We start from the raw sequence: 12,364 nt of genomic DNA on the forward strand, positions 1-12,364 counted from the left end.
CTTGGGGGACAGGGTGCAGTGGGGAGAGCAGAGCTGGGCCTCTTGGGGGACAGGGTGCAGTGGGGAGAGCAGAGAGGGGCCTCTTGGGGGACAGTGCAGTGGGGAGAGCAGAGAGGGGCCTCTTGGGGGACAGGGTGCAGTGGGGAGAGCAGAGAGGGGCCTCTTGGGGGACAGGGTGCAGTGGGGAGAGCAGAGAGGGGCCTCTTGGGGGACAGTACAGTGGGGAGAGCAGAGAGGGGCCTCTTGGGGGACAGGGTGCAGTGGGGAGAGCAGAGCCGGGCCTCTTGGGGGACAGGGTGCAGTGGGGAGAGCAGAGAGGGGCCTCTTGGGGGACAGGGTGCAGTGGGGAGAGCAGAGAGGGGCCTCTTGGGGGACAGGGTGCAGTGGGGAGAGCAGAGCCGGGCCTCTTGGGGGACAGGGTGCAGTGGGGAGAGCAGAGAGGGGCCTCTTGGGGGACAGGGTGCAGTGGGGAGAGCAGAGAGGGGCCTCTTGGGGGACAGGGTGCAGTGGGGAGAGCAGAGAGGGGCCTCTTGGGGGACAGGGTGCAGTGGGGAGAGCAGAGAGGGGCCTCTTGGGGGACAGAGTGCAGTGGGGAGAGCAGAGAGGGGCCTCTTGGGGGACAGGGTGCAGTGGGGAGAGCAGAGCCGGGCCTCTTGGGGGACAGAGTGCAGTGGGGAGAGCAGAGAGGGGCCTCTTGGGGGACAGGGTGCAGTGGGGAGAGCAGAGAGGGACCTCTTGGGGGACAGGGTGCAGTGGGGAGAGCAGAGCCGGGCCTCTTGGGGGACAGGGTGCAGTGGGGAGAGCAGAGAGGGGCCTCTTGGGGGACAGGGTGCAGTGGGGAGAGTAGAGCCGGGCCTCTTGGGGGACAGGGTGCAGTGGGGAGAGCAGAGCCGGGCCTCTTGGGGGACAGAGTGCAGTGGGGAGAGCAGAGAGGGGCCTCTTGGGGGACAGGGTGCAGTGGGGAGAGCAGAGCTGGGCCTCTTGGGGGACAGAGTGCAGTGGGGAGAGCAGAGCTGGGCCTCTTGGGGGACAGTGCAGTGGGGAGAGCAGAGCTGGGCCTCGTGGGGGACAGGGTGCAGTGGGGAGAGCAGAGAGGGGCCTCTTGGGGGACAGTGCAGTGGGGAGAGCAGAGAGGGGCCTCTTGGGGGACAGGGTGCAGTGGGGAGAGCAGAGCCGGGCCTCTTGGGGGACAGGGTGCAGTGGGGAGAGCAGAGAGGGGCCTCTTGGGGGACAGGGTGCAGTGGGGAGAGCAGAGAGGGGCCTCTTGGGGGACAGGGTGCAGTGGGGAGAGCAGAGCCGGGCCTCTTGGGGGACAGTGCAGTGGGGAGAGCAGAGCTGGGCCTCTTGGGGGACAGTGCAGTGGGGAGAGCAGAGAGGGGCCTCTTGGGGGACAGTGCAGTGGGGAGAGCAGAGAGGGGCCTCTTGGGGGACAGTGCAGTGGGGAGAGCAGAGAGGGGCCTCTTGGGGGACAGTGCAGTGGGGAGAGCAGAGAGGGGCCTCTTGGGGGACAGGGTGCAGTGGGGAGAGCAGAGCTGGGCCTCTTGGGGGACAGTGCAGTGGGGAGAGCAGAGAGGGGCCTCTTGGGGGACAGTGCAGTGGGGAGAGCAGAGAGGGGCCTCTTGGGGGACAGGGTGCAGTGGGGAGAGCAGAGAGGGGCCTCTTGGGGGACAGTGCAGTGGGGAGAGCAGAGCCGGGCCTCTTGGGGGACAGAGTGCAGTGGGGAGAGCAGAGAGGGGCCTCTTGGGGGACAGTGCAGTGGGGAGAGCAGAGAGGGGCCTCTTGGGGGACAGTGCAGTGGGGATCCTCTTGGGGGACAGGGTGCAGTGGGGATCCTCTTGGGGGACAGTGCAGTGAGGAGAGCAGAGCCGGGCCTCGTGGGGGACAGGGTGCAGTGGGGAGAGCAGAGCTGGGCCTCTTGGGGGACAGTGCAGTGGGGAGAGCAGAGAGGGGCCTCTTGGGGGACAGTGCAGTGGGGAGAGCAGAGAGGGGCCTCTTGGGGGACAGGGTGCAGTGGGGAGAGCAGAGCTGGGCCTCTTGGGGGACAGAGTGCAGTGGGGAGAGCAGAGCTGGGCCTCTTGGGGGACAGGGTGCAGTGGGGAGAGCAGAGCTGGGCCTCGTGGGGGACAGGGTGCAGTGGGGAGAGCAGAGAGGGGCCTCTTGGGGGACAGGGTGCAGTGGGGAGAGCAGAGAGGGGCCTCTTGGGGGACAGTGCAGTGGGGAGAGCAGAGAGGGGCCTCTTGGGGGACAGGGTGCAGTGGGGAGAGCAGAGAGGGGCCTCTTGGGGGACAGTGCAGTGGGGAGAGCAGAGAGGGGCCTCTTGGGGGACAGGGTGCAGTGGGGAGAGCAGAGAGGGGCCTCTTGGGGGACAGGGTGCAGTGGGGAGAGCAGAGAGGGGCCTCTTGGGGGACAGGGTGCAGTGGGGAGAGCAGAGCTGGGCCTCTTGGGGGACAGTGCAGTGGGGAGAGCAGAGAGGGGCCTCTTGGGGGACAGTGCAGTGGGGAGAGCAGAGAGGGGCCTCTTGGGGGACAGGGTGCAGTGGGGAGAGCAGAGAGGGGCCTCTTGGGGGACAGTGCAGTGGGGAGAGCAGAGCCGGGCCTCTTGGGGGACAGAGTGCAGTGGGGAGAGCAGAGAGGGGCCTCTTGGGGGACAGTGCAGTGGGGAGAGCAGAGAGGGGCCTCTTGGGGGACAGTGCAGTGGGGAGAGCAGAGAGGGGCCTCTTGGGGGACAGTGCAGTGGGGATCCTCTTGGGGGACAGGGTGCAGTGGGGATCCTCTTGGGGGACAGTGCAGTGGGGAGAGCAGAGCCGGGCCTCTTGGGGGACAGGGTGCAGTGGGGAGAGCAGAGCTGGGCCTCTTGGGGGACAGGGCAGTGGGGAGAGCTGGGCCTCTTGGGGGACAGTGCAGTGGGGAGAGCAGAGCCGGGCCTCTTGGGGGACAGTGCAGTGGGGATCCTCTTGGGGGACAGTGCAGTGGGGATCCTCTTGGGGGACAGGGTGCAGTGGGGATCCTCTTGGGGGACAGGGTGCAGTGGGGATCCTCTTGGGGGACAGAGTGCAGTGGGGATCCTCTCGGAGTTTGTTCTCAAACAGTTACACCAAAATGCATAGTCTGTTCCTGTTCTTTGCTGTTGGCAAGTTTCCTTTTAGCAAAGCTTTCCTCGGGATGCAAGTGGAGTGGAGATGACACCCATTCTTGAGGTAGCATTTCTTACAGCAGAAAGAAGGCCCTTTGGTGGGATCAGGGATATTTGAGAAGCTAGTAAGACCCTTTAAGGTTGTTAACAAAGGTCACTAAGTAATCATGTGGTTGCTTTTTCAGCTAAGATGCTTTGAGTGCCCTCTGTGCCAGGCACCTTTGAGCTCTGGGAGTCTCAGGGCAGACCCTGAGACTCAGGTCTCTCCCAGACCCTGAGTAATTCACAGTCAAGCTGGGGAGAGAGAAAGCCCATGCAAAATCAGAGGCCTTCAGTGACCTTCTGGAACTATCTGAGGCAACAAACATACACTCAAGTGTCCTGTTAGCAATACAGACAGTTTATAGAGAGGCCCCACGGTGAGGTGGGCGGAGCCCCGCCCTTTCTCCCTGGTGCTCTGCTTGGACTGGTTTCAATGGCCCAGATAAGTGACGTTTCCCTCTCTCAGCCTTCATCTCCATATCTGTAAAATGAGGCGGCACCTGTGCCCGAGACTTGCTTCAAGGATTAAGGAGAAAGGAAGTGAAGTTGTTGACACTCAGTCAACGGAGTCTGCATTATGCCCTCAGGGGTCCACCTTTTGTGCTCCACTGTGACAAACAGCGCAGTGGGATGTGGCGGGGAGGTTTGACCGGAGAGTTCCGCCAACCGTGAGGGAGGGACTTGTGTATTTTACAGTGAACCTTGTCTCTTGGGGGATGACTACTTTAGAAATTATTGAATATTCTTGAAAATGGTAATGCACTTTTGAAGAATTCTGCCCAAAGACATCCTAGGATTTTCCCGTCCTGTCCGTGGGACAGAGTGGGGAGTAGTTGGGGTTTTGCCTGCACCCTGATGTGGAGGCTATGGCTGTGGCCCGCGGGGCTTAGGGGGTCCTGGATGATGCTCCGGGGCTTTTCTTTGAGCGGCCACACCTGCGGCAGCCCCCCACCCCCACCCCAGCAGTTTAGCAACTGGGACCGCTGCTCCCGCATTTTCACCGGGAGCTCCTGGGCGGCTCTCTCCTTCTCCCTCCCTCTGCCCTGCTCACCCCTCCCCCAGATGTCCTCCTTAGTGGAGGAAGAAAAAGACCTTTTCCTTTACCCTCTCTTGGTTCTGTGTGTGGCCGTGGCCCTGCACACGAGCCTAAGAGATGGTCGAACAAGAAGGAAAGCATACCGATTTTATTTGATGCTAATTTTTATGTGAAATGAGGGCTTTCTGGGCAAAGAAGTGTAGACTCCAAAGAAGTGGGCAGGCGGAGAGTTTCTCCACTGTTCTAGAACACAGAGCAATAAACTGTGGGACAGGACAAGACAGGGTTTTTTTTATTTATTTTTTTATTTTTGTATTTTTCTGAAGTTGGAAATGGGGAGGCAGTCAGACAGACTCCCACATGTGCCCAACCCGGATCCACCCGGCATGCCCACCAGGGGGCGATGCTCTGCCCATCTGGGGCCTTGCTCTGTTGCAACCAGAGCCACTCTAGCGCCTGAGGCAGAGGCCACAGAGCCATCCTCAGTGCCCGGGCCAACTTTGCTCCAATGGAGCCTCGGCTGTGGGAGGGGAAGAGAGAGACAGAGAGGAAGGAGAGGGGGAGGGGTGGAGAAGCAGATGGGCGCTTCTCCTGTGTGCCCTGGCCGGGAATCAAACCCGGGACTCCTGCACGCCAGGCCGATGCTCTACCACTGAGCCAACCAGCCAGGGCCAAGACAGGGTTTTAAAGACATCTGGGGGCTGCAGCCCGTGGAGCTGTCAACACACAGGGAAACTCGGGACATCATGGCGACCTCAGCGAGGCTCGCTGGCTCAGCCCCGTCTCAGCGCCCACTTCTGTCTTCTTCACCCCAGTTTCCCGGGAGAGGGGACTCAGGCAGGGTTCATTTCTCCTGTTTTCGGGTGGTATGTTCTGATCCCCCCTCACTCCTTTCCAATCTAAGAAGATGAGGCTTAAATCTGAGGAAGTCAAAGGAAAGAGAAAATTTTGTAACAGAGTGCCTGGTTGGAGAGAAAGAAAAGAAAATAATACTTTTTTGTTTTGTTTGTTGGTTTCTTTTCGCTGACTGTCATCTAAGATGTCGACTCGCACGTGAAGGTGAAGACAAATCAATAGGTAATCAGAGATTTTGGTGTTGTGAGGAATTTTAAGAGCCCGTGCAGTGGGCTGGTCAAAGTGGAGGTAGCTGGGGAGACCTTTGACACCACAGTTGGTATGCAGGCAAATTAGACCATATTCCTCTATTAATCATTGAAATTTTTCTCTTTGTACAGAAATATATGTATTTTTTGCCTCTGGCATATATTACCTATACTGCGGAGCCCCGTAAATCTCAGTTTGTGATTACAAATTTCTCTCCCTACGTACCCAGTGCAAACTGCGTTCTTTTGATTGAACGGTATGGGGAACAACTGCTGTGTTCACGTGACCATCTATCTCCTTCTGTCCCGGAAGGTGGTCATCAGAGGATTTTTTTTATTCCTCTTTTCTTGAGCAGGCTGTGATTTGAGGCACGAGTAAATAAACCACACATGCCGCGGGAGGCAGAGGCCAGCTTCCTTCTCTCCGTGTGGTACAGTAGATGCCGAGCACGTCCCAGATTGGAAAGGGATCGTAAGCAGTTAGAATAATGTGCCCCAGAATGCCGTGTGGGAATCCTGTGTGCAGTGCCTGTCGGAAACCTGTGTTTACGCAGCAGTGAGGCGCCTGAGTCCGTTTCCCGGTGTTCTCAACCTTGCTTGTCCTTATAGCAGCGCATGAGAAGTGATGAATATTGATACGGTTTTCCATTTTCTCCCCGGTCCAGGGATACTACCGGGCTGGTTATTCCTTGATGCGGTTGCACCAGCATTATGAAGCTGCTCGCATGTTTTTTGAGGGCCTTCAGCTTCTGCAGGACAGTAGCGATCAGACCCAGGTTGCTGATTTCGTTGTGGGAGTCTTCACTACTATGAGCAGTAAGTCTGACATAGGGAAGCTTCTTTCCCTCCCCTCCCTCCCTTCTTCCTCCCTCCTCCCTCCCTCCCTCCCACTCTCCCTCCCTCTCTCCCTCCCTCCCTCCATCTCTCCTTAACTTCCCTTCTCTTCTTTTCAGTTCTTTGTTATGTTATTTGAATGCCTCCTGGAGATTCAGGCTCCTAGGGAGATAATTAGAAGGTGTGGGGTTTTTTGTTTGTTTGTTTTTTGTTTTGTTTTGTTTGTTTTTGTGGCTGATTTCTGTAGTTTGAATGAAACTGGTTTTCCTGTTAGAAAGCATTTTGTGGCTCCACGCCTTTGTGAAAATGAGGAAGGAAGTCCTATTGCTATTCATAGAGTTTTTTTCCCTGTTTATACTACTTGTTTTATGTGACTTTTGCTCTTCCTGTTGATTTTTTTTTTTTTTTTTTTTTTTTCCTATTTCTCCAGTGGGTTTGGAAAATATTCTGGTTTGCTATGAAAATCACCTGAATGGGCTGGGCTGGCAGAGGGTCCTGTGAAAGCCGCCAGTGCTGGTCAGGGTCGTGGCTGTGATGTCCCCTCGGCGGAGGACCCACCCACGTGTTTCTTCTTAGAGTGACGCGTGGGAGGCCTTGAGCATCACTGGATTAGAGTCTTACTCTGATGACCTGGCCCGTGAGGTAGCTTTGTTAGTGTCCTGGACAGAAAATGTAAGGGACAATGTAGTGTGCTCCTTGCCAGGGACAATGGAGCTCCTCTGGGTATGTTAGTCTAGTCTCGAGTCCTACCGGTAACCAGACTGTTGTTTGAAAATATTACATTTGATCCAGTTGAAAGACCACTCTGATCGAAGATGTGCCATTAATTCATGTTCTGCCATCGTGAGGCAACATCGACTGTAACACATATACCGTCTCTAGAGGTGTCAGAATGTGAACAATGGCACGCGTTAGACTTGGTGAAGTGTGGTCTTTGGCTTTCAGGAGTGTGGAAATCACTGCTAACAACAGATTTGACTGCTCCCATGGTAAAGGTGGGAAAACGACTTCTGTGGCCTGTGGGTGGAGCCCACAGATCTTGGCATTAGGCACAGAGAAGAGTAAGAGCAGTAGTATCAGGCAGAGAGGGGGAAGGGGTCAGAGGCGGGCGCTAGAAGGTCTTCAGACGGGGGCTGATGGGTCACAGCTTTCTACCCGGTCATTTGCTGACAGTGACAGCCACCTGCTTCCTTTTCCCAGAACCTGATGGCTTGTCCGTTCCCTACACTTCTCTATGTCTTTTGAAAATCATTGTTCTGTGAGAAGCCAGGCTGGCGAAACCAATGCTCTGGATGCCTGTCCCTTGAAGACATCTGCATGGTTTCCATTCTGCCCCCGTCCTCCAAGGCTCCTCAGGGCCACGCATCCCATACTTTTCTGCCAAAGCACTGCTATTTGGAGGGGGAAGTATGCCTGTGCCCAGTTTCTAAATTTTAAAAAATAGACTTATGGCAATGTTGTATCTTTTCATCTACTATATGGTTATTTGGATATTCACTTATTTTTGGAAATTGATAACCCTGGCAGAGGTGCCATGTGATTGTCTAACCTGTGCCCTGGATGTTCTTCTCATCCGTGAGTCTGAAAAATGTGGCCCGAAGGTCACAAGATGCAAGGTTGGTGGGCCAGTAGGTTAGAAGAGCGCATGTTTGGCTAAAAGAGTCGTAGAAGGGGGTTCCAGTCTTGATTTTTGGCCATGGGCTAGCAGCAGGATCCGCTGTGAAGCCCGACCTCATTTGCGATAGTTTTGCATCTGCTGGGTGAGAGTAATATTTGTCCCAGTTCTCCTCAGGGAAGTGGATTTTGTAACTTCTTTTAGGCTTCCATTTCCTCCTCCGTGAATGGGGATACTGGGCACAGCCCTCGTGGTGGTTTGTTTGCGGGATTAAATATAAACACGTGTCACTGGACGCGGCGAACAGGAAAGCAAAGTGACTGCTGGCTCGCCTTATGCTGTTCTAACTCATAGGGGGTTGGTCGTCACGTGAGTTTAAAATAACAGCAACTGCATGTATCTTTCACGTATCCCCTGCCTCTATGCGGTCTTCATCGGAAGGCCTTTCCTCAAATGTTCTAGGCTTTCCCCAAGTTTAAAAATGTCTAAACTATGGAATTTTCTTTCAGGTGACCCCATTGTTTTGCAAAGTTTCTTGCCCTGCTTTGATCACATTTTCACTCCTGGATATTCTACGGAGGTGTGGCAATCTGTGATAGAAAAGTTGGCAAAGAAAGGACTATGGCATGTGAGTACAAGGAGCTGGCTCCCCCGTGGGGAGAGAGTGTTTGCATGAAGTGGTTCCCTTCCACTGGCCCTGGGGGATTGTAATGTATCCTCTGTATATTATTATTATTATTATTATTTTTTTTTTCAGAGACAGAGAGAGAGTCAGAGAGAGGGATAGACAGGGACAGACAGACAGGAATGGAGAGATGAGAAGCATCAATCATTAGTTTTTCGTTGTGCATTGCGACACCTTAGTTGTTCATTGATTGCTTTCTCATATGTGCCTTGACCGTGGGCCTTCAGCAGACCAAGTAACCCCTTGCTCCAGCCAGCGACCTTGGATCCAAGCTGGTGAGCTTTTGCTTAAACCAGATGAGCCTGCGCTCAAGCTGGCAACCTCGGGGTCTCGAACCTGGGACCTTCAGCATCCCAATCTGATGCTCTATCCACTGCGCCACCGCCTGGTCAGGCTCATCTGTATATCTTGATGCCAAAACAACTTTTTGCTATAACATAGTTAATGATGGAAAGTTACGGAGCTGTATTAACTAGCTAGTCAGAGAGAGGGACAGATAGGGACAGACAGACAGAAAGGGAGAGAGATGAGAAACATCAATTCTTTGTTGTGGCACCTTAGTTGTTCACTGATTGCTTTCTCATACAAGCCTTAACCGTTGGCCTTCAGCAGACCGAGTAACCCCTTGCTCAAGCCAGTGACCTTGGGCTCAAGCTGGTGAGCTTTGCTCAAACCAGATGAGCCTGCGCTCAAGCTGGCGACCTTGGGGTCTCGAACCTGGGTCCTCCGCATCCCAGTCCGACGCTCTATCCACTGTGCCACCACCTGGTCAGGCTCCGTATTTTTTTGTAAAGTTAGGAAATATACCCAGTGGGCAGCAGCCTCCCCACTCCCTGCTCTGTGTTGCCGTCATCCTCAGAGAAATGTGAAGTCCAAATGCAAGGAGGAGACTGAACATTGCACATTCATCTTCACAACCTGTCACAGTATCTTTGCCAGTGTGGCCTGGTGACTTGCCTGTGCCACTCGAGAGGTTCTGGATACCTTTACAGGACTGCTGCCCTGGGGTGGCCCTGAGGCTGGAGGACCCAAATCCAGAACCAGAAATCCAGAGGAGGAACAGAGCAGGCTGGGGAGCCTGGCTACCCTGTCACCCAGCTGTCCCTGTAAATAATCCTCCACTTTCTACTTTTGATGAATTACTTCCCCCTCTCAGGCTCACTTCCTCATTTAGAAGTTGCAGGATCTAAACCAGGGGTCTCAAACTCGCGGCCCGCCCACCAATTTTGTGCGGCCTGCAGATTAATCCACGAAGTTTGATTAGTCTGCGGGCCACACAAAATTGGTGGGCGGGCCACACGGCCGCGAGTTTGAGACCCCTGAACCTATTACCTCAGGGTTTTGGTGAGGATTAGAAATAACGACCCAAGGGCACTTAATCATATTATCAGCTCATGCTTATTCAGGGCTTCTGATGGGCCGGGACCCCAGCTGAAGGAGTTTTATAATGCCTGGCATATGCTATGTGCCCAGTGAAGAGTAGTTGTCATTGATGGTGGCCTGTACGTGCTCCTGAGAATAGGCTGGCCAAGGCTGGGAGTTTCTTTAGAAAGGGCCTACTGGGCTTTCTAAAAGCTGGGACATCCGGGAAAGTCACCAAATAAGAGACTCTAGAGTCAGGCAGACGGAATGACTTTAGAATCCAGAATTCTTCAGTTTGGGGGAAGTTTTAGATTCCATTGGAAGTCTCAGGAAATCGAAATCGATGGGACCCTCTTTACGTACTCACAGTTATGGGTGTGGTTTCAGGGTGTGAGTTCCTGCGAGCTTGTTCCCCTAATAAAAGGACCTGAGAAGACCCAGGAATCCAGCCAAGGTGGCAGGCCCTCTGTCCTCCTAGCAGGGGGGCCCGTTCAAACATTAAAAACAAGCACTTATATTAAAAAAAAGAAAAGAGAGAAAAAAAGCCAGGCCAACAGTCAGGACTGTCAGAACCTTGCACTCTCTTGCAGGATAGAGTGTGGGCAGTGAGGCCTGGTTAGAGTGAGTGGTTAAGAGTGGGTGTCAAACTGAAAGCAGCTAGACGCTAGTGTGGTCATAGGCTCAGTTCCTGGCAAGAACACAGATGGGGGAAGCTGATTTTGAAACTGGGCCTGGAACTCTTAGCCCTGTTGGCATACCTGGAGGATCTCAATAAAGAGCCTCTCAGGATGTGCTCGCTGTGTGACCCAGGAAAAATTGCTTCACCTCTCTGGTATTTAGTTTCTTCAGTGGTTTAACAACTGGCTCTTTGAGAAAAAACAACAACCCTGATTTGTAGTGTTTACCAATTTCTGTAGTGTAAATACTTCACCATGGCCAACTTCAGCTGCTACGACTATGAGTCTAGGACTTGAAGTTGGGAACAGATGTACACAGTCAACTCTCACTAGCTGGTAGGAGCCGGCCCCAGCCCACCCCTTGATTGGGTCTCATGGACTCCAAGGACTTGGGGCTTATGTGCCAAAGAATTAATTGAGGTATTTCTAAAGGACTTGATTCTTCAGCTTGCTGAACTTTAAGGACTTTGTGGGGAATTAATCTTTTACCCCACTGCCACTGTGCTCTCGGCGGCCCTGCTTGACACCCACTGTTTTTGTCCTCAGCACGCTTTGAGGGCAAGAAGAGGAGGTTGGCTAGACAGAGAGACTTTGATTATCCTGGCTCAGGCTGGGAAGCTTGGTAGGTGACTTAAAAAGAAGAGTCAAGGCCAAGGGTATTCTGTGATGTTTTTGGTTTGTGCATTTTACCGCTTAAGATGACTTTTGCTCTGATAACCTATGTGGAGCACATCATTACTCCAACCCTTTCTTTTTCTCCCCTCCTCAGTCATTTCTGCTCCTGTCAGCAAGAAAGGATCGACTACCAAGAAATATCCGTGTCCCAGATTTATCACTGAAAAGTCTCTTTGAGGTAAGGTGTCTTTTTGAAGCCTATGGCTTGCCTTTGCAACCTTCTTTTTCAGCTTCCTCACTGCAAAGTAGTTCTTGTGTGTGTGTGTGTGTGTGTGTGTGTGTGTGTGTGTGTGTGTGTGTATTTTTCTGAAGTTAGAAGTGAGGAGGCAGTCAGACAGACTCCCGCATGCACCTGGCCAGGATCCACCCGGCATGCCCACCAGGGAGTGATGCTCTGCCCATCTGGGGCGTTGCTCCGTTGAGGCCAAAGCCATTCTAGTGCCTGAGGCAGAGGCCATGGAACCATCCTCAGCGCCCGGGCCAACTTTGCTCCAATGGAGTCTTAGCTGGGCAAGGGAAAGAGAGAGAGAGAGAGAGGAAGGAGAGGGGGAGGGGTGGAGAAGCAGATGGGCGCTTCTCCTGTGTGCCCTGGCGGGGAATTGAACCTGGTACTTCCATACACCTGGCCGACATTCTACTGCTGAGCCAACTAGCCAGGGCCCAAAGTTGTTCATAATTTATAATGATCGCATGCGTGGGCGACAACAGATCCAAGGTTTGCTGATTCTGAACGTGATGGGGGAAGGAGTTGGAAGTTTCCTATTGATATAGTGACTTCCATGATTGTTCCTGTGTCTTTTCTTTTCCAGAAATATGTCGTCATTGGGTTTTATGAGAAAATGGAACAGGTGCCCAAGTTAGTCCAGTGGCTTATCTCCATCGGCGCAAGTATCGAGAGCATAGGACCGTACCCTCTGCACTCCCTCATGCGGCTCTGTATCCAAGCAAGTGAGTGCTCCCCAGTGGCACAGGCTCCAGGTGTCCTTCCAGCCCTGAGCTGGGGCTCTCTGCCCTCCGCCCAGCTGAAGGGAAAGCGAATCCAGCCACCTGAACGGAGGCTAGTCAGCTGTTTTGAATATTCAAAGATTAATTAGTCAAATGAATGAAGGCAGCGGGGAATCAGCATCAATTTTATTTCTCCTGGGACCTTGTAGCTACAGGAGACCCAGGTTGAAAGGATTCTGTGTTCCTGACAGATCCTGG

General features: G+C 53.7%; 2 protein-coding genes across 2 annotated transcripts in view; both read left to right on the forward strand.

The window, feature by feature from the left end:
• The window catches only part of EPM2AIP1 (EPM2A interacting protein 1), an 835,019-nt gene that overhangs the window by 116,421 nt on the left and 706,234 nt on the right, over nt 1–12,364 (forward strand). The window lies entirely within an intron of this gene.
• Nucleotides 1–12,364, forward strand: part of TRANK1 (tetratricopeptide repeat and ankyrin repeat containing 1) — a 117,509-nt gene that overhangs the window by 43,108 nt on the left and 62,037 nt on the right. The window contains exons 5-8 of the mRNA XM_066350754.1: nt 5,979–6,129; nt 8,272–8,390; nt 11,256–11,339; nt 11,971–12,109. Coding sequence (XP_066206851.1) covers nt 5,979–6,129; nt 8,272–8,390; nt 11,256–11,339; nt 11,971–12,109 — 493 coding nt within the window. The remainder of the gene's footprint in view (nt 1–5,978; nt 6,130–8,271; nt 8,391–11,255; nt 11,340–11,970; nt 12,110–12,364) is intronic.

Source organism: Saccopteryx leptura, chromosome 10 (genome assembly GCF_036850995.1).
Source record: "Saccopteryx leptura isolate mSacLep1 chromosome 10, mSacLep1_pri_phased_curated, whole genome shotgun sequence".
NCBI lineage: Eukaryota > Metazoa > Chordata > Mammalia > Chiroptera > Emballonuridae > Saccopteryx > Saccopteryx leptura.